The following is a 27,299-nucleotide window of genomic DNA, read 5'->3' as shown; positions in this document are numbered from 1 at the left end:
TTAAAAGTATATGCATATAATATATAAAACTGAACCACTTTGCTGTACACCAGAAACTAATATTGTATATATCAACTACAAACAAAATAAAAATAGAGAAACCACTCTTAGCATTCTGGCCATACAAAAACAGGGCAGGCTGAATTGGTTCAGGGGCTGTGGTTTGCCAACTATTACCCTAGAACACAAGCTCTTGAACAGTAAGTACTCTATAATCCCGGGGTGAGTTTCATGAGGTCCTTGAACTTCTTGAGATCACAGTTTGTACCCATATGAATTTTTCCATGGGCAGGGTCCACAGCTCTTATTAGACTCCCAGAGAAGTTCAGGACTTGAAAAATATTAGGTGCCACTGTTCTAGAGACAATTCGCCAAATTTTAGAATGCATTTCCTAAGGCCCCGATAGTTCTAGGTACTTGGGGCTTCCCAGGTGGCACTAGTGGTAAAGAATCTGCCTGGCAACACAGGAGACAGAAGAGACGTGGGTTTGATCCCTGGGTTGGGGCGATCCCCTGGAGGAGGGCATGGCAACCCACTCCAGTATTCTTGCCTGGAGAATCCCATGGACAGAGGAGCCTGGCGGGCTACAGTCCATAGGGTCACAAAGAGTCAGACGTGATTAAAGCGACTAGCACACACACACGTGCAAGTAACTAGTAACTTGTGGGAATTCCTACCCTAGCAGCTAATACTGCAAGACACATTGAGGGTAAATAATTGTCTAGGTGATCTTTTTATTCATATAGTCAGTTGTTGCCATCATTCTTGTTGGTTTTACAAGATTCAAGAAAGATGAAAATCCATACCCTTTGTTCTAAGAGAAAAGCTTTCTCATATTTTCAAATATTTAGTAAACGATTTGTAGGCTTGAGTGAATATCTGAAACATATTTAAGTGCCTGGTCAATTTGGGCTGTATATAGAAATCAGATTCAACCTGTTAGGTACCTTTTTATTTAAAATTAAGACTACCCCACAGGTTGGTTCATGTTTAGCTCAACTTACATCAAGGGCTGCAAGACAGGTACAGGAAGGATTAAATTTGCTTATTAAAATTGAATGTGTGAACTTGCGGCTGCCTGATATAACAGGTGGCTGTTAAATAAAGCTAAGCCCTTGAATGTTCAAATTCATGAAATGGAATACTTACCCTGGGGCAGAGGTGGTGGTGAAAAACAGAAATGTCCATTTGAAAATAAATAAGAAACTCAGGAGTTCCAGCTGTGCCCAAGGGTTGAGAATTTTAAAAAAGAAAAAAAAAAAAAAAAAAAAAGACCTACTTCTTCTCAATAAACAGCATTATAGAATCAAGTTTATACCAAAGAGGAAATAGTTGTAAAATCTACAATGCTAACTTTAAAATGTAAATATGATACAGTATAATCTTACAAACCCTAAGCTTTTTCAGCAAGCCCCTTGCACTATTTATATAGACTTCCAATTAATTTACAGCTTGTTTTCATGAGATTGGAACATATAACAAACCTAAGAAGGTTAAAATATATTCCAGGTTAACCAGTAAATTTTCCCCCAAAAATGAAGGAAAAAAATACAGAAGTTCAGAGCTATTATAACAGGAAGCATTGCTACATGTCCATTATTCCTAAATATTATTAATTGATCAGTATTTATTAGTGATTAATAATTTTGTAATCTAGATAATTCACTCATCTGCCAGTTTTCCTTTTAATTCAATAGCTTTAGAAAATATAATAATGGCTCTTCTTGGTTCTGTACTTTTACCATTTGAGATTTTTGCTAATTTTGAGACAGCCTGAATCATCAAATTGATAGTCTGTCTTCAGTTCAGTTCAGTCGCTCAGTCGTGTCCGACTCTTTGTGACCCCATGAATCGCAGCATGCCAGGCCTCCCTATCCATCACCAGCTCCCGGAGTTTACCCAAACCCATGTCCATCGAGTCAGTGATGCCATCCAGCCATCTCATCCTCTGTCGTCCCCTTTTCCTCCTGACCCAACCCCTCCCAGCATCAGGGTCTTTTCCAATGAGTTAACTCTTAGCGTGAGGTGGCCAAAGTATTGGAGTTTCAGCTTTAGCATCAGTCCTTCCAATGAACACCCAGGACTGATCTCCTTTAGAATGGACTGGTTGGATCTCCTTGCAGTCCAAGGGACTCTCAAGAGTCTTCTCCAACACCACAGTTCAAAAGCATCAATTCTTCGGCGCTCAGCCTTCTTCACAGTCCAACTCTCACATCCATACATGACCACTGGGAAAACCATAGCCTTGACTAGACGGACCTTTGTTGGCAAAGTAATGTCTCTGCTTTTGAATATGCTATCTAGATTGGTCAGAACTTTCCTTCCAAGGAGTACGCGTCTTTTAATTTCATGGCTGCAATCACCATCTGCAGTGATTTTGGAGCCCCCAAAAATAAAGTCTGACACTGTTTCCCCATCTATTTCCCATGAAGTGATGGGACCAGATGCCATGATCTTCGTTTTCTGAGTGTTGAGCTTTAAGCCAACTTTTTCACTCTCCTCTTTCACCTTCATCAAGAGGCTTTTTAGTTCCTCTTCACTTTCTGCCATAAGGGTGGTGTCATCTGCGTATCTGAGGTGATTGATATTTCTCCCGGCAATCTTGATTCCAGCTTGTGCTTCTTCCAGCCCAGTGTTTCTCATGACGTACTCTGCATAGAAGTTAAATAAGCAGGGTGACAATATACAGCCTTGATGTACTCCTTCTCCTATTTGCAACCAGTCTGTTGTTCCATGTCCTGTTCTAACTGTTGCTTCCTGACCTGAATTCCTGATTTCTCAAGAGGCAGGTCAGGTGGTCTGGTATTACCATCTCTTTCAGAATTTTCCACAGTTTATTGTGATCCACACAGTCAAAGGCTTTGGCATAGTCAATAAAGCAGAAATAGATGCTTTTCTGGAACTCTTGCTTTTTCCATGATCCAGCAGATGTTGGCAATTTGATCTCTAGTTCCTCTGCCTTTGGTAAAACCAGCTTGAACATCTGGAAGTTCACGGTTCACGTATTGCTGAAGCCTGGCTTGGAGAATTTTGAGCATTACTTTACTAGTGTGTGAGATGAGTGCAATTGTGCAGTAGTTTGAGCATTCTTTTGCATTGTCTTTCTTTGGGATTGGAATGAAAACTGACCTCTTCCAGTCCTGTGGCCACTGCTGAGTTTTCCAAATTTGCTGGCATATTGAGTTCAGCACTTTCACAGCGTCATCTTTCAGGATTTGAAATAGCTCAACTGGAATTCCATCATTTCCACTAGCTTTGTTCGTAGTGATGCTTTCTAAGGCCCACTTGACTTCACATTCCAGGATGTCTGGCTCTAGGTGAGTGATCACACCATTGTGATTATCTGAGTCGTGAAGATCTTTTTTGTACAGTTCTTCTGTGTATTCTTACCACCTCTTCTTAATATCTTCTGCTTCTGTTAGGTCCATACCATTTCTGTCCTTTATCGAGCCCATCTTTGCATGAAATGTTGCCTTGGTATCTCTAATTTTCTTGAAGAGATCTCTAGTCTTTCCCATTCTGTTGTTTTCCTCTATTTCTTTGCATTGATCGCTGAGGAAGGCTTTCTTATCTCTTCTTGCTATCCTTTGGAACTCTGCATTCAGATGGTTATATCTTTCCTTTTCTCCTTTGCTGTTCGCTACTCTTCTTTTCAAAGCTATTTGTAAGGCCTCCTCAGACAGCCAGTTTGCTTTTTGCATTTCTTTTCCATGGGGATGGTCTTGATCCCTGTCTCCTGTACAATGTCACGAACCTCATTCCATAGTTCAGCAGGCACTCTATCTATCAGATCTAGGCCCTTAAATCTATTTCTCACTTCCACTGTATAATCATAAGGGATTTGATTTAGGTCATACCTGAATGGTCTACTGATTCTCCCTACTTTCTTCAATTTAAGTCTGAATTTGGCAATAAGGAGTTCATGACCACAGTCAGCTCCTGGTCTTGTTTTTGCTGACTGTATAGAGCTTCTCCATCTTTGGCTACAAAGATTATAATCAGTCTGATTTCAGTGTTGACCATCTGGTGATGTCCATGTGTAGAGTCTTCTCTTGTGTTGTTGGAAGAGTGTATTTGCTATGACCAGTGTGTTCTCTTGGCAGAACCCTATTAGCCTTTGCCCCATTTGCCTGTTACTCTGGATGTTTCTTGACTTCCTACTTTTGCATTCCAGTCCCCTATAATGAAAAGGACAAAGGTCTTGTAGGTCTTCATAGAACTGTTCAACTTCAACTTCTTCAGCGTTACTGGTCGGGGCATAGGCTTGGATCACTGTGATACTGAGTGGTTTGCCTTGGAAACGAACAGATATCATTCTGTCGTTTTTGAGATTGCATCCAAGTACTGAATTTTGACTCTTTTGTTGACTATGATGGCTACTCCATTTCTTCTAAGGGATTCCTGCCCACTGTAGTAGATATAATGGTCATCTGACTTAAATTCACCCATTCCAGTCCGTTTTAGTTCACTGATTCCTAGAATGTCGACGTTCACTCTTGCCATCTCCTGCTTGACCACTTCCAATTTGCCTTGATTCATGGACCTGACGTTCCAGGTTCCTATGCAATATTACTCTTTATAGCATCAGACCTTGCTTCTATCAACAGTCACATCCACAACTGGGTGTTGTTTTTGCTTTGGTTCCATCTCTTCATTCTTTCTTGTGTTATTTCTCCATTGATCTCCAGTAGCATATTGGGCACCTACCCACCTGGGGAGTTCCCCTTTCAGTATCCTATCATTTTGCCTTTTCATACTGTTCATGGGGTTCTCAAGGCCAAGAATACTGAAGTGGTTTGCCATTCCCTTCTCCAGTGGACCACATTCTGTCAGACGAAGTCTTAGCTCATTATATAAAATAATATCACATCAGTTAATTCCTGAAGCTTTGTATCTCATTCTATGAGATGTATGATATGTTCCTATAACCTGTTATATCACAGTGCTAGTTAGGGTGGGTCAGCCTTTGGCTTTTGTCCTCAAACCTTAAGGCACTTCCTCTGACTGCCCCATCATCTTTCCTCCCACGTGGTGTCACCCCTTTCCTCTTAAAACTCTTGGCCACCATGCCTTCTCTACTTACCGTGATGAGTCTTACTAGTTTGGAAGCGGGCGGGACATGTTCTTTCCATTGTTCCTAATTTGCCAGTTAGCTAATGATAAATTCACTGTGGAGAAGGAAATAATAACCCACTCCAGTATTTTTGCCTGGAAAATTCCATGGACAGAGGAGCCTGTGGGCTACAGTCCACGGTGTTGCAAAGAGTTGGACACAACTTAGCAAGTAAACAAAACTCATCTAAGGCTTCCCCAGTGGCTCAGTGGTAAAGAATCCGCCTGCAGTGCAGGAGACACAGGAGCCACACGTTCAGTCTTTGGGTGGGGAAGGTCCCCTGGAGTAGGAAATGGCAACCCACTCCAGTATTCTTGCCTGGAAAAATTCCATAGACAGGAGGAGGCTGGCAGGGCTACAGTCCATGTGATTACAAAAGATTTGGAAACAACTTAGTGACTAAACAACAAAGTCATCTTAAGGTAGAGTGCTAATGGGGAAGCCCTTCCTTCCAAGGTGAATGTGGTTTATAACACGGGTTTCATGGAGAAGGCTATGCTGGTGAAAATTTCAACTCCAGCTAGGGGGTGGCTGCATGAATATAGACTGTCCCTCACTTCCTACTCTACAGAGTCCTACTCTACCTCCATTTAGAACCGTTCCTATTATTGTGATCTAGCACAGGATGTGGGCACAGCTTGACAGTACAACAGATGTTTTTTTTTTTAGTGAAAGAAATTAAAAAGAAAGCAAGAACACATGCTCTTAGTAATACATGAGACATCACCGGTTGTACCGCAGTGCACCTACCTTATAAAGTCACTATTAGAAATATACTACGTTTAACCAGGATTTGTTATTCATTCATTAAAACGTTTACATTTATTTTTAAATTATGTCATTGATTTTATCAGTCATTCACTATGTATATTGGGTGCTGTAGGGGAGGCAAGAGAACTATCAAAGAAATTATCACCACATTGAGAAGAAAAGATGCTCCCATGTGGAACACACTGGAAAACAGCACAGTAAAGTGATAAATTATTTCATCACAGATAATAATAAAGGCAATACATATATTACACTCTTTGAGATCAGGACTGGTAAAAAATTAAAAACCCAGTAATAGCCTTTTGCATTTCCAAGACTTTTACCAGTTATACTCTAGTGTATGTACCTTATAATCCTGTTATCTCTCCCTGCCTAACAGGAATCCTATTTAGGATATTTAGGGCCCTCTTTTAAACTGTGCATATTATCTGGTCCCTTAGATAAAGACAAGGCTAGTCAAGTCAGATTCGTTTGTAAAATAAGACCTCTTTTAAAAAAATGACCATACCATTCTCCTTTTAGGTAGACAGCAAGAAGTTGTGAAAGCTCTCACCTTTTAAAATCCACTCCTTTCTTCCTCCCTCTTTGCCTGTCTTCATAATTGATAGTGGGCTGGGAAGAAAAGCAAGTGTTCGGTAGGGCAGGTGGGAACCATGGTAGGACCAGAAGCTTTGGAGCAAAGCAGTACTGCCAGGAAGAGAAAGGAGGACAGTGAAATGAATGGGGCCTTCAGAATGCCCACATATATGATATCGATGGTGACAAGGTTTTTACATAAAAGTGGAAGTGCTAGGGAAAACATGTTTGGAACAGACTCCATCAGTGCGATTTGATTTACCTAACTCATAACTGTTAAAATTATGTGGCTTGGTTTATCAGCTTACCAGTAAGTTTGTTACTCAAAGAGATTTGTTGGTTTAAAAGGAACTCTTATATGGGAATTAATATGATACTAAAAATAAATCAGACAATACAGTGGTAAATTTTGATATGGCTTATGCTTTTTGAAAGACTGCTTCTTTGTGTAATAATAGGAATAATCTATTGACCTCTAACACCTTTTTTTCCTCTTTTAAACATACAGAATTCTTTTCCTGTGAATCCTGCAATTGCAGCTAATCCTGCCATGGCTTACAATCCTTACTTACCTCATCATCCTGGGATGGGCCTGGTCCCCGCCGAACTGGTACAAAACGCACCTGTTCTGATTTCTGGAAACCCACCTCTGCCACTGCCAGGGCCTGTTGGTCCAAAACCGATACGTTCAGATAAACTGGAGGTATTTGTGTAGAAATCTATGAATACTCATACGGGTAGATATTAGCCTTATGCATAAACATTTCCAGAACCTGGTGTCTTAAATGCTTTAAATAAGTACATCTGGGTTTTAAGCTGCTGGAATATAACCTCAGAGAAGTATTAGACGTTTTACTGCTGCAGTTTTACCCTGTTATGAAGTGCACAGTTGTACAGTAGGTCAAACAATGTCTTAGTTTGCCCGGCTGCCGATTGTGTGTCTCCTCTGTTATGGCACAGAGAGTCTGGTGGGCATGCTCCAGCTTTACAGTCTGGAATTACAGTCTGTATTCACTGGTGGATCTCTACTTGCTAGAATAATCAAACTGAAAATAAAAGACCCATTAACTGCCTATGAATGCAGAATGTAAATGAGTCTCATAGAGTCTAAACCTGTTTCTCCATATTATGAATGATGTACTAGATCAGAAATATCCTTATACCTAAGAAAAGGAAACTAAAAGAAAATTGCAAACAGCTTTTTGATTTATGGAAGTCCTTCAAACTATGTCCTTTTTCATAAGTTGAAATAAATAACTAGTCAGTTTCTTACAAAGTCAGCTCCATTGGCAGCTCCTCAAATGCTTGGCTATGTATCGGACTGGAATCTGTACATGTCCTTTAGTCATGGTTCACACGTCTGCTTGTAAAAAGCACATTGTTGTGTGATAAAGACATATCTTGGCCCTTAACAAAATAATCCTCTCCTGCAAATATAGCTAATTACACTTTAGGCTGTGTATCAAGTGGAGGATTAAAAACTGGTTTTCAATAATTGGTTGTTGTTGGTTAATCGCTAAGTTATATCCAACTCTTTTGCAACCCCATACATTGTAGCCTACCAGGCTTCTCTGTCCATGGGATTTTCCAGGCAAGAATACTGGAGTGGGCTGCCATTTCCTACTCCAGGGGATCTTTCCAACCCAGGGATCAAGCCTGCGTCTCCTGTATTGGCAGGTGATTCTTTATTGCTGAGCCACCAGGGAAGCCTAATTTTCAAGAATACTTTCATTTCAATGTAAGGAAAGCTGACAAACTTCCTTTGGGGACAATGGATTGTTATCTTTCTTGGAAGAGAAATTTTGTTTATGTTTATGTCTCATAGTGACTATGGCTTGACTTTATCCTTCAAGTTTTGAAATTTTTCCTAAATAGATGACAAAAGAATATGTACTGTTGCTCTTACATTCACTGGCGAAATAAATAAAAACTGATAACCTTCCAAGCGTCAATGTGATTTTTTTTTTTTTAAGGTTTGCCGTGAATTTCAGCGAGGTAATTGTACCCGTGGTGAGAATGATTGCCGCTACGCTCACCCTACTGATGTGTCCATGATTGAGGCAAGTGATAATACTGTGACCATCTGCATGGATTATATCAAAGGTCGATGCTCCCGGGAGAAATGCAAGTATTTTCATCCTCCTGCGCACTTGCAAGCCAAACTCAAAGCAGCTCATTACCAGATGAACCATTCAGCTGCCACTGCAATGGTAAGAACAGGCTAGGACTTGTCGACTCTCTGTTTGGGGATAAATGATTCATATATGCCTCAATTTGTCTAATACCCTGGAATCACAGTCTTGGATAGTCATGAGTGGACCTTAAAATGAATCTCCTAGGATATAAACTGGAAAGGAGAGAACCTATTTATTCTAATTCACTAAAAGTTTCTAAAGGTAATTATTTAAAAGCTTTCCTAATGATTCTTACTGTGCTTTTTCTCCCATTTTTTAAGAAGGAGTGAATTATACAACTTAAGCAGTAAATTATTTTTGAGTGATTTTTACAGCCCAACTAACCTTAATATCCTGTGAGCCACCTAGATGGGCACTTTGCTGGTAATATCCTTAGTAACTTTCAAAAACAGAGGACTTGGAGGATGAGTTGGTAATTAAGTTCTGATTCCCAAAAGTTGATGATTTCAAGGCAGCAGCCAGGCAAGGCTTGAGGGGGAATTTCTATATGGTTGGGAGAAGAGACCTGACTATTGGGTTGCCATAGTAAGTAAATTTTGGAGAAAAGTTAGTTGTACTTAACTATGTAAGGTAGGAGGTAGAAAAAATACTTTCATAACACTATTGTGTGATAGGCTGAAAAGTAGGAATTATGATTACTTAGGTTTGTCATAGTTGTCAATTATTTTGATAGGCTGTAAGCTATCCATTTCTTTTACATCCTGGACCTTTCCTCATGTAATACGGTATAACCCAAATAAGGGACAACATTCTGAGGAAAGCTCATTTTTCCTGGCTGTGGGAGAAAATCACCTCCATGACCCTGAAGCCCATGACAGAGATCTTTCCTTTTCATAAGAGAGATACATTTATTTTCAGGCATCCCTATTTATTGAGAAGGTTTTCTCATACTGAGTTAAAATCTACCTCACTTTAACTGGCACATACACTTATTTTATTACCAAAAAACGTCTATCCCTATTTCATAGGAACCTGATTCTCATGTCTTTTCTCTAAACCAAATGCCCCAAATTTCTCCAGACTTCTTTCACAGATGACAGCTTTGGGGCCACCGCACCAATGTTGGACTTGTCCCTCTTTCTCAGTAACCCTGCTCTCTCATAACTGAACCCAGGACTTTGTGAAAGAGCTGAGCACCAACATAGAACACACTTATTTTCTCCCTTCATCTGGACAGCAGAATCTGTGAATGAATGTTAAAAAAAAAAAAAAAAAGACTTCTTCACATTTTTTGTCTTAAATTCTTTTGAATGAGGGAGTTTTTAGCTATGAAAATAGGAAGGTATTCAGAATATCAATGCAGAATTTAAGCCTCCAATTGTTAGTTATTTCTGTTGGTGGCATAGAGAAAATACAGTTGGCTCCCTAAAAATAAAGGTTCTCAGATGCATGGGATGCATGAGAAATGGCTTGCCTGTGCTTTGGTAAACCTGTCCCATGCTCAGTCATGGGACTTTCATATGTATGTGCCTATTTCTGATGATTTTGGTGTGTTTGGTAAGATATATATGTCAGTCCCAAATTTCCATGTAGAGTTAAATATACTATATAATAGGCCTTCAACTGATATTTTTGAACATCAATATAAAATGCCTTTCTGAGTCATCAGAGCAGAGTCTTCAAGGTAAAAGTTGCATTTACCCATAGGAATTTGTGTGAGATAAGATTAAACAAAGGGGGCTGCATGAAGAAGTTTAAACTTTCTGTATTGTAAGGATTCACAGTTGAAATGCTTTTTGAAAGGAGATTTTTTTTTTTTTACTGTGTTCTTGTTCATGCTCAGGTTGAAATCACTGAAAGCAACTTGTATGCATATAAAAGACTTGACATCAGTGTCTCTTTTGCTGTCTCATAAAAAAAAAAAAAAAAAAAAAGACTTGAAGACGTGCTATAAAGTTCCCAAATAAAAATAGAGATACTGTTAGGCCTTCTTTATCCACAGGAATAAGGAGGTCATGGCATGCCCTCTTTGGCATATGGAAGGCTAGGTACTCAGCATAAATGTGCCCATCTCCTTAAGAATTTAGAGCATACCCAGTTGTCGGCAGGACGTTTTTAAAGTACTCTGCAGTTAGTAGAGGGAAAAATGTCAGGTCCAATTTCTCTAGTGAATCTGATCCAGGGGCAAGTTTGACTGAATATTATAAGCACAGTAGGATTTTAAAGAATTGTAGACATGAAGATTTTAACACAGTAAGAGTAAAACCTCTTACCTTAAATTCAACCTTACAAGGTCTTAACAAAGCAAATGGTACATACCGAAATGCCTGGCGGGTCTCTAAATAAATGAGAATTGCGTACATTTTGCTAACTATGGTTTCTAGGTGAGGTGGATGGTGCAGGCGATTCATTCATTTGCTTTTTCCTTACACATTAGTTGGGAAATATACAGTTATAGGGTTTGGACCTGAAATCCTTGTATAAATTGAATTTTGGAGCTACAGAATCAGACTCAGATCTACTGACATCTGTTTTTTTTCACCTATATGCCATTTATCTCCTTGATTTAGATCAGTTTTAACTGGCAAAAATCCCTTTCCTGTTAATAAGTTGCTTCTGCTAATCTCATTGTAATAGGTGAATAGATGAGCATCGCTTAGATGATAGTTTTATGTATTTTTCATTTTTGTTTGTTTCTTTTTGGTTGCACAGGGTCTTTGTTGCTGCGTGCGGGCTTTCTCTAGTTGTGGTGCACAGACTTCTCATTGCGGTGCCTTCTGTCGTGGCGGAGCACAGGCTCTAGGGTGCCCAGGGTCCAGTAATTGCAGTTCCTGGGCTCTAAAGCACAGGCTTTGTAGTTGTGATGCTGGGGTTTGTTGCTCCACAGGCATGTTGCATCAGGGATCGGAACTGTGTCTCTTGCATTGGCAGGCAGATTCTCCACCACTGAGCCACCTGGGAAGCCTTCGATGTTAATTTTAAATGATTCTTTGCTGTCAACAGCATCCTGTCACATCTTGCCCACCTGATGAAGTCCTTTTCAACTTCACTCATTTGTCTAAATTAGTGAAGCTGAAAAACTTCTTCCACCCCTGATATGTTCATTTTCTATTTTGGACTGAGTATGTAGTCATATAGTGAACGACTTCATCTCTTTAGTTGGTTACCTTGCTCAATGGTGACCCTCACAAAGGGTGCCCAGGCCAGACTTTATTTAACTGCTGCTTGCTTGGTCTGAGTACATATTTTACTTTCCTTGGTATTACTTATTAATCTATCCTTCCCTCACAGGGCCTACAGCCTGGTACACTGCAACTGATACCAAAGAGATCGGCACTTGAAAAGGTCAGTTGTGCCCCACCAGTCTTTAATCCCAATGTGTTCCACCGCCAACAGGCTCTGCCTAACGTGCCGATGCCGCAGCCGCAGCCGCAGCCGCAGTTCATTCCTACAGGTGAGAATGGGGCTGGGCCCTGTAAGTTGAGTGGTGTTGTGAGTGAATACACTTTACACCAGCTTTCAAAGAAATGGTCAATGGGTATTTTGATTAGAAATAAAACAACGCAGTTATGCTCAGTCTGTTTGTATACAGAACCAACTGTTTTCCTGTGATTCCTGAAAATTAATGGTTTTGAAATCAAACTAGGAAATGCTGTCAGCATTTTTCTTTTGAGCATTTCTTAATTTTTGCTTTTCATGTTTGATTCACTTGTTTCAGTCTTAAACTAATTCTTTGACTCTTAGGTATCACTTTCAAAGGCAATGGTCTGATCTCAAAAAAGTTTCTGAGCTTCAGCATTGCAAAAATAGGTAGTCTGTAGGTCTTTGATATGCCAAAGATAGCTATAATAAAACTACCTTTAAATTTAGATTACAGAATAATACAGTGTATATATATGTGTGTATATATATATACACACATATATATATACAGTATAATACAGTGTGTATTTATATAATACAATATAAAACAGGGAGTTTTAGCCTCTACTCTTAAATCAGTTAATATAAAATATATGGAAGTTTATCACATTTTCCTAATACTTTGCAGCGTATTCTATTACCTCCTATATTCAACTATATTTACTAGTATAACAGTTTTGTACAAAATTGAAAAATTTAAGCCATAGTCTTTTAAAATAAACATCATATAATAGTATTATATGCCTGGACTTAAAGAAACCCATTGATTCACTGATATATTAATCAGTTAATTAATTTTGAAAGAAGCCATAAAAATCTTAACTTCTGTCTAGTTACTAACCATAATAGTTCTTCATGATACCATTTAAAAACACAATTTTTAGCCTTTTTTGACCTGGATTTGGCTAATTTAAAACTCTAGATTTATAAGCAAAACTGTCAGAAGAATCCCTTTCCCCTTAATTTATGGCAAAATAAAACCTGGTCAGGTTGAGAGCCCCCCTTGATGAAAATCCTGTTCGCCGTATGTTCACAGTCAAGCCATTGATCACTAGGTGGGGGCGGGGGGGGGGGCGGGACATAACAGTAGATTAGTGCCCTAAGTAGAACTTCCTGGCACCAGCTGCCAGGTCTTGGTGCATATTTTGAAAATCATATATGTAATAAATTAAAACTCTCCCTTTCATAATCAAAAGCACTTAGGATATATTAGTCCAAAATAAATATACAACTAAGTTGAGCTAATGCCTTTAAAGAAAAAATTAACATTCATTTTTATACCTAAGAATCCAAGAATTACTCTGATCACCTGGGTTTGGGGTCTTAAGCTGTAATTATGAGCATGGGAGATTACTGGATATGCATGTGCTGGTTCATTAATATTGCTAAGAATATCATTCTAGTTAAAAATTATTTCTATCAATAAAGCTTTAATAATGAAATATCTCTTTTCTTTACTTTTCACGCTTTTCTGCATGGTGTCCAGGGCCAATACTGTGCATGGCACCCGCTTCAAGTGTTGGTAGGTTTTGTACAAAAATTCTCAACTTTTTCTAATCTGAAAAGAAAAGTGTTTTTTATTGTGACTGTGAAAGAAACAAGCAACTGGATGATATAGCTGAAAATTTTCTGAGTATTTCGGTTTTAATATGGTGCTGTCTGTTACATGTTTTTGTGAAATCACAGCAGTCGTACACTCTCAAGTTCTAGTTCATTGCTGCTGTGGTTGAATACTGACCTTGCCATTTCTGTATTTTCACACTAAAAATTGTAGCTAAAATATCTTGAAACATTTCCTTATCTAGCCAGAATGGGCAGTTTTAAGAAACTAAGAAATTGTAAAATATTTAAAATACTTCAAATGTATAATTTGTAAAGTACAACAAAACCATTCCTCCCAAAAAAGGTTACCCAAAAGATCAAAATCATTCAATATTTAGATGTTGCAAAAAAGCAAAACTAGAGCCTTCTGTAGTGTTTTGTAATGCTGTCTATAGTGTTCTAGGATGAAGTGCCATCTGCACAGAAACAAGGCACCACAAAATCATTTCAAAATGACTCTTTGGGGGTATGTGATTTTTAATAACCAGTAACACACAGAACGTTTAATTAGCCACCCATCCAATATGGTAGCCATCTCAAAACCATTCTGTGCATGCGTGTGTGCTAAGTCACTTCAGTCATGTCCAACTCTGTGACCCCATAGACTGTAGCCCACCGGGCTCCTCTGTCCATGGGAATTCTCCAGGCAAAAAGACTGGAGTGGGTTGCCATGCCCTCTTCCAGGGGATCTTTCCCACCCAGGGATCGAATCCTTGTCTCTTACATCTACCTGCGTTGGCAGGCAGGTTCTTTACCACTAGCGCCACCTAGAAAGAAAACAAGGAAAGCGACTGGTTTGCCTCTCAGAACTCCGGGGGAGTTCACGGCTCCTGTCATTTCCATAGGCACCAGGAACAGACCAGGAGAAAATAGCTCTGTTCCATACAGGGAAGAATTACCCCACCTCACCCCACCATCTCCTATCAATCCAGTTCCTTTTATCCTTTTCGAGAGTTTGCAACAGCTTGACCGCCATCTCATTGGTCAGCCAAAGTTGATGCAGAGTCAAGGGGTTTATCAAGATAAAGCAAAAACCTCAAGATGACAGCCACATAGTAGATGCACTCACTGACAGGTGAGGCCACTGTTATTAGTGATGCCCTGTCAGAATTAAAAACGTCTCCACTGATACTAACAGAAGCATTATATGCATATGATTAGGAGAACAGACTTTTGCAAGTTCATGAAATGTGTCTCCATCTACCCATTTTGGGCCTCTGCTCCCTTGTCCTTTTGCCTAAGAGCTTTGTGTAGGAATGCAAACTGCATGCTCCACTGGTACTGCTCCCTGTGCAATTGCTGTGCTCCTAAAGGGGAAACAAGAGTGTTTTTAGAACTCACATGTGCTACAATAAGGGATGGACTTCCCTGATGGCTCAGATGGTAAAGAATCTGCCTGCAGTGCAGGAGACCCGGGTTCAATCCCTGGATTGGGAAGATCCCCTGGAGGGGAGGGTATGACTACCCACTCCAGTATTCTTGCCTAGAGAATTTCCATGGACAGAGGAGTCTGGCAGGCTACAGTCCATGGGATCACAAACAGTCAGACGTAACTGAACGACTAACACTTTCACTTCACTTTTCACAATAAGGGGTGTTGATAGGTAGAGATAGATGGGCATGAGCAATTATTGCAGAGTTTCTGTTAATCACCACTTGGGGTACATTTATGGTTTCTATGACGTTGCATACGTTGATTTTCCTCTCCCTAGGCCATTCACTTTCTCTGTCAACTTTCAGAAAATCTGAATTCAATCGATGTAGATGCAAAGTATTACATATGCCCACTTGCCATTCACACATTAATTCCTTGGTTGGCTTTGCAAAATGAGTTAGAAAAAAAGAAGAGCATCCAAGAAACTTTGAAAATGACATAGAAACTAGAAAAGGCAAAGAGAAATCCACCTGAAAAAAGTTGTTACTGCTGCTAGTCACTGTCGCTGTACTATTTGCAGTGAAGGCAAGATTTCATTGGATATTTACTATGAAGTTCCCCTTGGAAACTTGGGCTATTTATGAAACAATAAATAAGCAGCCTGAGTAGTTTCATAAGTAGCCCAAGTTTCCAAGGGCTTTGCCACAGATGTGCATAAAACCTGCACACATAGTCCACTGTATTCTTTGTATATGCTCTCTACCATATACCCACCAAACTATAACCTTTTTGTATGCAAATCAGGTAAGTATATTTATATGAAACTGTCCCTCTGCACCTACAAATCTAGTGACAGCACTCATGTCTGTCATGAGTTAATGAACCCAAATACCAATTTACAGTTCCATACTCCCATTGTGAATACACAACCAAGTTACTTTTCTGCTTGACTAGCTATTCATAGAGATAGCCTTGGTAAAAACAGATTTGTCCTAGGCACCCGTTGTAACCCCTTCTGAAAATTTGGCCCTTGAAGTCAACTACAGTGTGATTCTGTTCAAAAACTAACTATTGGTAAATGTTGAGAATGATTCCATTTTCCTTAATGGTAACTATAATTGGCTTTCCCCTTTTCTCTTTTTAAATTTTCCCCCCTTCCATGCTGTGTTGCTTTGCACTGACTGTGATTGCATGTTTCACCCTGGCGTATTCATCATGATGATGTCACATGGCTTGTTGCTGCGATACCTGCCACGCCCCATTCCATCGTTTATATCATGGTTGCTCCACCCTCTCGTGTGTTGCTTCCATGATTCCTACTGAAAGTGCCCATGATGCACAGTGCTGCACCCACCACTATGTCTGCAGCACCACCACCTGCTACCAGCATTCCCTTCGTTGCAACAGCTCCAGGCAATCAGGTTTGGCCATTTATTTCACCTGTTTGGACCTAGCTAACTACAGTGTGTTGATAAGGCACAGTATATGATTTGGGGATTGGTGAGAGATATTAGTCTTTCTTAAGCCATTCTTAGATTTAGAATTTTTCTTTTTCTGTATATTCTGGACAGATGTTCCTGCTTTGCTACACATCCTGAGATGAATCAGCAGAATAGGCTCTTTTAATTGGTTACAGATGTTACCCAATAGATTATATATACAGTTGTTGCTACTACACCAATCCTCAAATACATATACTAATTTTTTTTAATGTTTCCTCATTGGTTGAGAACAGAATTTACTTTACTACCATTTCTAGTTATTGCATTTGAACTTTTGCTTAGTACTATCATCACCTTTGTCTTCAGGTCTACTGGAAAGAAAGATAACACATTTCTTTCCAAGGCACAGATATGCTTATCATGACCCAGTGATTACATGAGAAATTCCTTCTTATACATTAGATGTGTTTGTCATGTTTTAATTTTCATTTGCTTGAGGTTTTTACAGGCAGAGTCACAAGACAAATGATGAATTTGGGGGAAGTCTTGAAATTGTAAGGAGATACTTAAAATAATTATTGTGTAATATGATGGGTATTTCACCTTATTAAAATGGTAACCACACTTTAAGACTTTAAGTCCACTGTTGTTTTAAGTACAAGTTTGATAACCCTATAGGACACAGAGCATTAATTCATTGGGGAAACAAACCACATTCTAACCTGTGCTTTGCAACATTAACTATTACTGGATATGGTTAATATGTCAAAATTTTTCTATGAAATTGATTATGGTTTTTGATTACCATGTCCAAGCAGTGAACAAAATAAATGGAATTCTCTCAAGAAACTGTTTTAATCTAAAATCTTTTTTACTACTATAGATACCCCCATTATCAGTAGATGAACTGAATAACAGCATGTTTGTTACACAGATGTAGAAGTTCCCAGTAGAACAGTAAGTTTCTTTAAGTATTAATGTAATATTTGTAGGTTATATCTTTTATCTACGCAGTTGCATTTGCTAAAGAGTTTGGTAAATATTTTCATTAATAGACATTGCTTATCATTTTAGAGCTCAATTTAAGCATTCTAAATTTTCCACCTTGAATTGTGGAGAGCAAATATGCGATTTTTTAATATGAAAATGACAGCTGGTATTGTATTTTCCCAATGAACTTATAAATTCCTAAATGTTTTCCCATTATTAAAGGGGTATGACTGGTTAGCCAAAGACACAGATCGCTTCTGAATTTTAATCTTTTAACATTTTTCTAGCTTTGTTTTTTTTTTTTCAATTGAAATAAAGCTAGGTAATTTTGTCACAATTTGATGAAGATGATTGTCTTAAAGATAGCAAGCAATGCACTTCTCCTGAGAATTAAAGAGCGCCTCCACATTCTGCCACTTTGTGTCGCTCCCCATGTAGGTCTAGCAGATTTGCTCCAGCTGTTTGCAATTTTCAGCAACTTAATTTAGCAATTTAATCATTATTTTCATTCAAATCATGACACCTTTTTTTGTGGTTTTTGTTGCTGTCTTCAGAGATTCCCCCCTTCACCTTTGATTTCCTATGCTTGGTCCAGAGCCTGGTCCAGAGCAACGCACTTAAATTGAGCAGTCCTTCACTTGGAACGAGTGACTTTGGAAGTCACTTAAGACTCTGAGGCATCTTAATTGATTATAGGGAGTTACTAAAAAAAAAAAAAAACAATACCCTGGTTCTGAATTGCATCCATTAGTCAGTGAAAGCTTGAAGTTTTCATCATGGGAGTGTCTGACTTGGTTGAAGCAGGCAACAGTGCCAATCTCTTGATGGACTGGTTCCCCAGAAGCTGACTAGCATTTGTTTCTTGCTGAGGACATGCAGGCCCAGAACACTAATGGTTCTGGACAGAGCATATAGACAACTGTACAGTACCCAAACAGGTCCCCTTAATCATAAGGAATGTTCTAAAAAGACATCTTGGCATATACAGAATAACTGAAGTAGCTGTATATTGTAGTCATCTTCAGAGGTATCGTTTGTTATAGTGGCAACTTGGGAATAGTACCAAATGTGAGAATAATAGGTTTTATAAACATTTGCCTGATTTTCATGGACTGCTTCACATCAAGGTAAACAAAAGTGGTCAAATACAGTTAAGTTTCCAACAGAACATGTTTGGGAATAGTGATTCCTTTTTGCTTGATTCCGTGAGAGAAGTTAGATTTGGCACACCATAATCATTGCAACATGTAACACATGTTGATCATTTTTCCAGAATGCAAAAATGTAATCTTGTAAAATACTGTGTACCCAGAATTCACACTTAGGCCATTCATGTGTAGGTCCAAAACATTCAGATCAAATAAAAGTTTGTTTAATACTTGCATATTTCAAAATGGAATCAAATATATTTTCTCAATATATGCTTGTTGGAGGAAGTGAATGGATGGGTGGATGTTCATCAAAAAGTTTTGGCATTGTGCAGATAATACCTGAAACAGTTGAGTGCTTCTCTGATAACTTAAGGGCAACTGTCTACATTGGCATTCAGCGAGAACCATGGACTGTCATGGTATGTGACTCCTTAGTAAACATTCCCAACAGTTCAGTTTTCACAGATGTAGACTATGAAATTCAGGATGGGGAATATCTTGGCATATGGTTCACACACAGAACTAGAACAAAAACCAAATATCCTGACTCCTACCTCTATAACCATCCAATATTTCTCACTCTTTTTTTTCCATTTCAGTTGAAATTCTGAACAACAGAGTTACAGATTACCAGAATCTCTCCGTGAGGACCTCCACATGGCCTTTCTATATTCATTCACGTATGTCCTCTTCTACCAACACAACAATAAGCGTGGTGCAGTCAATATATTAAAACAAACATGCCAACCAACACATTCAGAGAAAAAATAAAGCATTAAACAAAGGAGATGTTAAAACACAAATGGAAAACAAATAACTACCATCTGTCTATCTTATTTGAATTACTATGTAAAACAGCATAACATTTTGTAATTTATCACGTGTTTCTCTGTGATTTCCCAGTAACTGTTATGCTGAGTGAATCTCTACAGTGGACTGTTGGCTTATTGTGCATTCTTGGTGGATAAATATTCCTCTGTTTTGAAGTGTTAACCTTACCAGTTTGTTTACACAGTAGTCTATTGGGCTGATTCAGAATGTAACACGTATGTCCAGTACCATTTTCCTCATTATTGTATCATATTGGATTGTTGTGTGTTGTTAGGTTTTTACATAGTATATAGTGTTTTACTGTAATGTGTGATGTTTGATTTTAACTAAAATGTTATCAATGGGAAACAGAAACACACGTGCTTGAAAAACATGACAGGTTAATATTGATATGCTCTCTCTTTAGAATATTTCTGTAGGTTTCTTGAGGCAGACATTTAAAAGGCCTCTCTTTTGAGTATGTCTAAAACCTGTCCATAAACATGCATGTATATAATTTGTACCTGTAGATCTGACTTTGTATAGTACAGTCAACGTTACTAGATTTTTTTGTGAGAGAGGAAAATTACCTGAAAATAGCCGGGAACGTCTTAAAACATTAACCTGAATTTCACTTCTTAAGTAGCTTGCAAAAGCTACTTAAGGTAAATTCTGGATTTACCTTTAAATGGTTTTCTCAGCATTTAGACTATAAATTGTGTAAAGTGCCCATTACAGTTTTTGTGGCTCAAGAATCCTGTCTTCTAGGCTGAGTGTCTAAAACTGAGCGATTTGTAATCTTCAGCTGAAAAAGTGGTTCTTGGAAGCTTAAAGGTATTTTAATTACAGGTTATAAATTAAACAGAGAGAGGGGGGGCGTGGAGATAGTTTTTACATTTTGGAGGAAGTGTGTAAAAACCATTGCAATGTAACCTTTGATACAAGTGCCATTTTCCAAGTGGAAATGGCTCATGCTCTTTACACTACTCTTTGAATAACAAGGAAGATGCAATCTGGAAAAGTCAGTCAGGGTGAAGGAAAATTGGTTCCAAGTGAGGCCTTTCCTCCCCAAATGGACAGTCTTTTCTGTTGATCACAGTTGGAGACTTTGAGTATAGGCTTGGAGAAATGGCGGGGCTGGGGAGAGAGGGAGCCACTTGAAATTACTCTTCGATTCATTTAAACTTTCTTGAAAGGATGGCCACAGTTGTCTTTAGTTTCAGTTCAACTGAGTTTTCCATTTTGTTAAAACATTTCAGTGAAGGAGCAAGCACCTGGGATATATGTTATTAATACATTTTCGCCTTCCCAAACTTTATTAGCAACAGAATCTCTCATATCACAACCAAGCCTCTTTTTTGTTTCTTTGGATTTCTTTTTTTATATGTTTTGAAAATTGTAAGAGTTTGTAACACCCTTTAGGTGAAATGGAGTGGCTGCACTCCACAGAACTGACCTGAATTCACACTACTAATACTTTTGAAATAATTGAATAGCCAAGTAGAAGAGTAATTAATTCCTATGGTATGTCACATACCTCCTCCACCCCACTCAGTTATTAAAGTTACTATTATTGATCAGTGGTAGAACCACGTGATAATTTGCATCGGTTTAGATAGATTTAGTATTTTCTAGTAAATATATGTTCCCTCACTGGAAAGTATAAAGTCATCAAATTTGTTGTATGTCCCAAGTTTACTATTCTCCATGAAAATGACAAGCCAAGGGAAAATCAGGTTTTGGATACCTCAAGCCAGCCAGTAGTATTTGAAGCACAGACCAATGGAACTGGCAGAAACCTTTTCACCACCAGGGCATGTGACTTGTCCAGGACTGCCTAGCTACTTGGTAGAAGTTGGACCCAGAAATATCTCCAGACCCCGGTTGTTCCTCCATTTCATGTTGTCTGTGCTTCAGAACATTTGAGACTCCAGCCCCAAGCAGATCAATTTGGCTCAGAATACAAAAGAGCAAAATTAGCTCTTCAGTGGCTCATATCCTGTTGATCTTAATTACCAATTTGAATTGTGATCATCAGTGATTTCTAAGTGATCTTGCTTGTATTACACCATTGTCATCTGCTAACAGCATTGTCTGGAGTTAGAGAACAGGAGGCGTGTTGAATTTTACCTACTGGTCCTTTGAACCACTTAATTTCTATTTCCCAAAATCTTGACTCTGCACTCTAGCAATGTTACTTGTGTTTGGAGCTGAGTTTTATAAAACCTATCCTCGGGCCTCTCCAGAAGGGCAGATTTGATCGAGGAAGGATGTATACTCTAGATGTATTCCTTAAAAGAGACAGAGACATCTTCAGTGTGATACAAAGTTTTTTGGGTCATTTGACGTTTTGTTACAGCATACTGTCTCATTTTTTAAACTTCTGACAAGGATGTACATGAACAATAAACCTAGAGTACAGCTGTTTGCGTGTTGCCTTAAGCACTGGAAGACATGAATAGTGATGTGTTTTTGAGTAAGAGGTTCAGTGAGAGTTATTCAGGGTAGTGGTATTTTTGGTGCCACAGTTTTTTTATGTTGTTGGCATTGTAAAAGTTGCTTTGTGAGTGAATTTAGAGAAAGAAAACTCAAATCACTAAGGTTCTGATGTGAAAGAATTTTGACAAAAATGCAATATTAAGATAGCACTCTTTAGTTGTGCAATGACTTATTCAAATGATCTTTATTCAAGAAAAGACAAGTCATAGACTATAAAGTTCTGGTGAAAAAGAGAAGTCACAAAACTAATCAGTGACTCTAAATGACAATTAGTAGATTAAGTGTATATATGTAAAATTCTAATCACTTGTGATTCTTAGTTAACATTTTATAAGCTTTGTAGTTTACAAGGGCCTCTTTTTTATTTATCCAAAATTATTCTTTTTGTCCCCTTCTCTCAGTCTCTTTCAAAAATACACAACTGTGCTGCAACTTGGAAAATAAATGTTTAAGAAGGTTTTAGTAATGTCAAATTTCCAAAAGCACTATGTGACCGTAACATACGTACGTTTTAAAGAGGGATTACAATTACATTTAAATGGATTCATAAAATCGCTATGTGAAGTATAGTATTTGCTTTTGCAGTTGGAGCATGATTCCTCAGCTAGCTGTTGCATTTCATTTCACTTGTCTAGAGTCTTTAATTTGTAGTTAATTGCAATGTGTAAAGCCATCTTCTGCCTACTCCATCAATCTTCTCCATCCATTCCTGAACACACTGAAGCACTTTGATCTTGCCGTAAGTGTTGTCCTATACCGCTAGGCTGTGTTCACTAATGGGCAGCCTCAGCTCACCAGCTTTCCAATTTGGGCAAAGCAAGTACCTCCTCCCTACCATCAGCAGGAACCAAATAAAAATGAATCATTACAGCATGAATCTCTTTTTCATGATACGACCAAGAAGCACAGTGAGGTCCAATTAAGGACAACATTGGCATTAAATTTTGTTAAATAACGTATAGGGAAGGCCCATGTGCTACTTGGAACGTTATTTCAGCCTTCCGCTACTCCTTTAGAGAGTTTATGAGGATGCTCTTAGATGAAATGCAGCCACAGGTTTTCAAGTTATTTCAGTCTGTAGGGTAGGCTGTGATGCACAGAATGAATAGAAACTGGAATCTTCTTTCTTTGAATCTCTTCTGCATTTCACACATGTTTAAATAGAAATAGGTACATATGATTTCCCAATTCTGTTGAATAGATTTAGGAAGATGGTGGCCTCACTTTTTATTTTATCAGTGCCTGGCAAAGGCAATACAATAAACACTAGGTAACAGAGTATCACAACTTTTTTTTGCAAGTTTAACTGATAGCACCTAATCCAACTGTAAATATAATTACAAATAAGGTTCTGAGCACCAACTCACTAATCGGTGCCATGTTTTCCTTTTTCTTGTTTTTAAAGTTTTTATTTTGTTCCTTTTTCATATCTTTAAGTAGTTCACGAATTTAATCTTGAAGGAGAGTTAGAGAAAATTTTAAGATTTTACTACGTGTATTCAACCCGCCTAGATAGATCTTCAACTGACACTGAAGCAAGGTGTAGAGTCTAGTTCATGACTATTTCTTACAGTTCACAATTTAAGAACAAAGTTAACTTTATATACAAATAATAATTTTTAACTAATTATATTTAGTTGTTGCTTCAGCAACAAACCTACAACATGGCTACCTTTAGACATTTTTGTGTGTGTGAAAATTTTACTTGTAAAACTGTGGCTTTTTTGACAGTGTAGCATGTAGCAGATACAACTCAAAGCGCAGATATAGATATGGTTGATTTTTCTTTTTAATCCCAAAGTTCCCTGTGAAAACTGAATTTGCGTCCTTCTGTGACTTTTTGAGCAAAAAGTTTACAACATGTGGATTCTAGATCAGGCTTTAGAGCTGATAGAATTTGTTGTGTGGATAGGGTTATTCCACAGTATTTAGACACAATTGTATTCATAATACGTCCTGATCTCTTTTTATGACCTTATTCAAAATTACTCAAGTGGCATAGCTGTAGCTACAAAAATTTTCTTACTCAAATCTATCCAAAGGAGGGTTAAAGAATGACAAAAGCGCAGATTACATTCATTCACGTTGGTGAACTCATTCATACAGATACTGTGGAATGACCCCATAACAGTGTTGAAGAGACATATGCTGCAGTTAACTGATGGTCTCAGTTAGGGTGCGAACGTGTGAGACACACCTTTTTTGCACTTATGTACATAGTTCATGAAAGTGACCCTTGGAGTTTTTTTTTTTTTTTTTTTAATATAAGAAGTCTGTGATAATAGTGGAAAAGTTAGTAAGAGAGAGTTATTTCTAAGACTTTGAGAAGAAGGTGTTTTTTTTTTCCTACAAGACTTAACTAAAGCATGATGTTGCTTTCCTGTTGTGGAGGCTTTCTAGTTTGCTACGGCTCACCATAAGACAAGACTGGTGGCAGGTAACAGGTCAGCTTCAGCCAGTGGCACTAAACAAAAGTTCAGGTACTTCACCTTTTAGCAAGATCGCTAGCAAAGATTGTTTTGTGAATTAATCCTCAAATGCACACACACAACCCCAGGCAGGTTTGTGGTGCTAAGGTCTTTTTTCAATGGTTACAAGCAGTGAAGTACCTTGTAAGCTGCAAGATGGATATTCCCATTCTGATCCAATTAGATTTCATCTTTCACAGAAAATGATCAATTGAGATATATCGGTTACATCAATTAATATATATTTATGTGACAATCAAATTGTTAACCCTGGCCACTATTTCCCCTTCAAGATCCAGAAGCCAAAACCAAATTGGCAACTATTGAAAGATATAATTTAACAGTTAAGTATGGCCAGCACAGAGCATTTGATCCCCTCCAACAAAGGGAAAAAAATGTTCCTGACACAATTTTATATTTACTTTATACCTGTTCAGTGGAAGCTATTTTCTGACTTAGCTTTAGCAGATTAGACAGTGCTTCACTGTGCCACTTCAGCCTCCTACTTTTTTAATGAAACAGAAGAGAACCAGCCAAAATCTTACATATTAATACACTGGAGCTAGAAAAGAATGTCAGACCATCTCTTTCAGCTCCCGCGTCACCTACAAATCACCATTTATCTTTTTGTTGCCTCCAGGCAATGAGGCTTAGAAAAAGGTCAAGATTAGAAAGGTTTAAGGATAGATCATCATACAGACTTTGAGTCCTTCCCATCTTGAGACCCGTTGCCCTTGCCCTGGAAAAGGAGCCCATCTTGGGGTTGACAGAGTTGGTGTTAGTATTGTTACTGATCTTGATAGTTCTCACTTACAGAGACATGAAAATAAGCCAAAGCCAGAAAGCAATCCAAGCCTTACAGTTGTCCAATAGCTCAGGGCCAGTTGGTCAGAAATTTGTTCCCCCCCACCCCCCACTTCAATCCATGATCACTTACAGCTAACAGCCTGACCATCTGATCAGCATTTCCATTGATGTAAAATGTAAGCATTCATTCATTTTGTAGTTACCACCAACGTATTTTCCCAGCTTAACCCATGTTCTTGTGTTAATATTTCCTTGTGAAAATATAAGCCACACGGATATATTTTCATAAGGTCAATAGAAATATAGTAAGATTTTAAGTTAGGCAGAATCAACTATAAAATAGTAAGAGTGAACCTAGAAGCATCACAAAAGATAATCAGTTCACCGATGGCATGTTGTACGTACTGACAGCCACCGGGTCACATTCTTTGGAGCTTAAACACAGTGCTGTCTTTTGAGTAAGTAAAATTAGAGGATAAAAGGACCTCTGTTAAACCCAGAAAAGGATTTAGTTTCGTTAATTCAGTTTCCACCCGCTACACTTCTTCCCTGGAAGAGAACTACCCATCAACACCCCAAAGCAGGATTATCCCAGAGGCATTTTCTCTTTAACCATCCTCAATTATAGCATACTTAGGAAATGTATCACTGTGAAATAAATCAAGCTGCATCGTATTACTTTAGTTGTTTTAAGAAAAAACCTCTATAAAATAACCCAACTTTAAGCAGTCCTCTTTCCCCACACACAACCTAAGCATTTATCTGTCATAGAACTGCATGATTACAAAGCTTTATTTCTGTATACAGATGCTATTTGTTAATGATGGAAACCAAATTATTTTGTTGCTGTGTCTTTTGTCTCTAGCAGTTGAGAGAATTATTATGACTATTATATCATTGGATTTGAGGGTTGCCATTGTCAAAATCAATTTTCTTGTATTACTGTAGTTGCATTAATTATTAGAAAATGAACCATTCGTTACATGCACCAAAATTACAATAATTTAAATAAGACTTTTAAAAGATGCTCCTAAATATATTCTTTTGTAAGATGCTAACTATGCATTCATATAACAGCAGTCCGGTATAATGTAGAAAATGGAAGCACATATTTTGGACAGAAAAATGCCAATTTACATACAATATAAAATTATTAACCCTGTGCAACAATTATAGATTTAAATAATGGTCATAATATTTAAAAAGTATAGACTGTTCCCATAATATTTTGCCTCCAAAATGCAATAGCTCATTTCCTCAACTGCTATCAGTAGGTCAGATGCTTTGATTTTCTTGTTTTTGTTTTTCCAAGTTATAGTGCTATACTGCTTGTTTGTGTTTAGAAGTGTGCATTATGCGATTCATTTTAGTATGCTATTTCCATGTTGTTTATTTTTTGTTCTTTTAATAAAACGTGTAAATTTCCTGGTTTTGTCTTTTTTTATGAATCCATATTCACACATTAGGAGTTCACTTAAAAGCTATTTGTCTTCTAGTATATTAATCTTAATATTTAGTAATTCTAATGTAAAATTTGATTTGGTTTAATGCTATATTTCATACATAGAATAAATTTATTTCTAAATATATACCTTCAGTATTTTGAATTATATAGCTAATACATCCAGTGTATTATATTATTCTTATAATATTGAGGTCACTACCACAAGAAAGATACACTTAGATTTTAGCAAAAGAATGCTAAACATTGTGAGATAATGCTCACTGGTTTCTATTGTGCTTCAGAAATTCCGAGGCATATTCTAAGATATATTATTATTAGGAGTTTGTATTTTCCTGTTATTGATTTCTATCCTTTATCTTGAGTGTCATGAATGAAACCAGTGTCATTCATTTTATTCTTTTCAAGATGGGCATCACTGGTTTCACAACACCAGGATGGATGACTTTCCTTTTAAATGTTTTCTCTCACTTCAAATTGGCTTTCTCCAACCAATGGCACAGGAATGAAAGGATAATCAGTTTTGTTCTTTAAGGAAAGCAAAATGTAACTTGGTAACACTTTATTTAGTCAGATTTCTGAATACTTAAAACACTAATCAGGAACTTCTCCACTGTCCAGTAGTTGGCTTATAGAAAACTGAGGTGAAGAGACTTTGGATAAGAGGTTGTGAC

The 27,299-nt window shown here is 37.9% G+C and overlaps 1 protein-coding gene across 7 annotated transcripts in view; it reads left to right on the top strand.

Moving 5' to 3' along the window:
* Window positions 1–26,588, top strand: part of MBNL3 (muscleblind like splicing regulator 3) — a 121,039-nt gene extending 94,451 nt beyond the window's left edge. For 3 of the 7 annotated variants that reach the window (XM_061408335.1, XM_061408334.1, XM_061408332.1), the window contains 7 exons: window positions 6,970–7,164; window positions 8,435–8,671; window positions 11,888–12,050; window positions 13,506–13,541; window positions 16,323–16,417; window positions 17,322–17,395; window positions 19,179–19,269. In XM_061408335.1, coding sequence (XP_061264319.1) covers window positions 6,970–7,164; window positions 8,435–8,671; window positions 11,888–12,050; window positions 13,506–13,541; window positions 16,323–16,417; window positions 17,322–17,378 — 783 coding nt within the window. In that variant the 3' untranslated portion in view covers window positions 17,379–17,395; window positions 19,179–19,269. Of the gene's footprint in view, window positions 1–6,969; window positions 7,165–8,434; window positions 8,672–11,887; window positions 12,051–13,505; window positions 13,542–16,322; window positions 16,418–17,321; window positions 17,396–19,178 lie in introns of all 7 variants that reach the window. The other 4 variants (XM_061408337.1, XM_061408336.1, XM_061408339.1 and 1 more) reach the window with 4 other exon arrangements.
* The last annotated feature ends 711 nt before the right edge of the window (window positions 26,589–27,299 follow it).

The sequence above is a fragment of the Bos javanicus genome, chromosome X, assembly GCF_032452875.1.
Source record: "Bos javanicus breed banteng chromosome X, ARS-OSU_banteng_1.0, whole genome shotgun sequence".
Taxonomy (NCBI): Eukaryota; Metazoa; Chordata; class Mammalia; order Artiodactyla; family Bovidae; genus Bos; species Bos javanicus.
The sequence above is the reverse complement of the archived record's forward strand: the minus strand, read 5'-3'. Positions and strand labels throughout refer to the sequence as shown.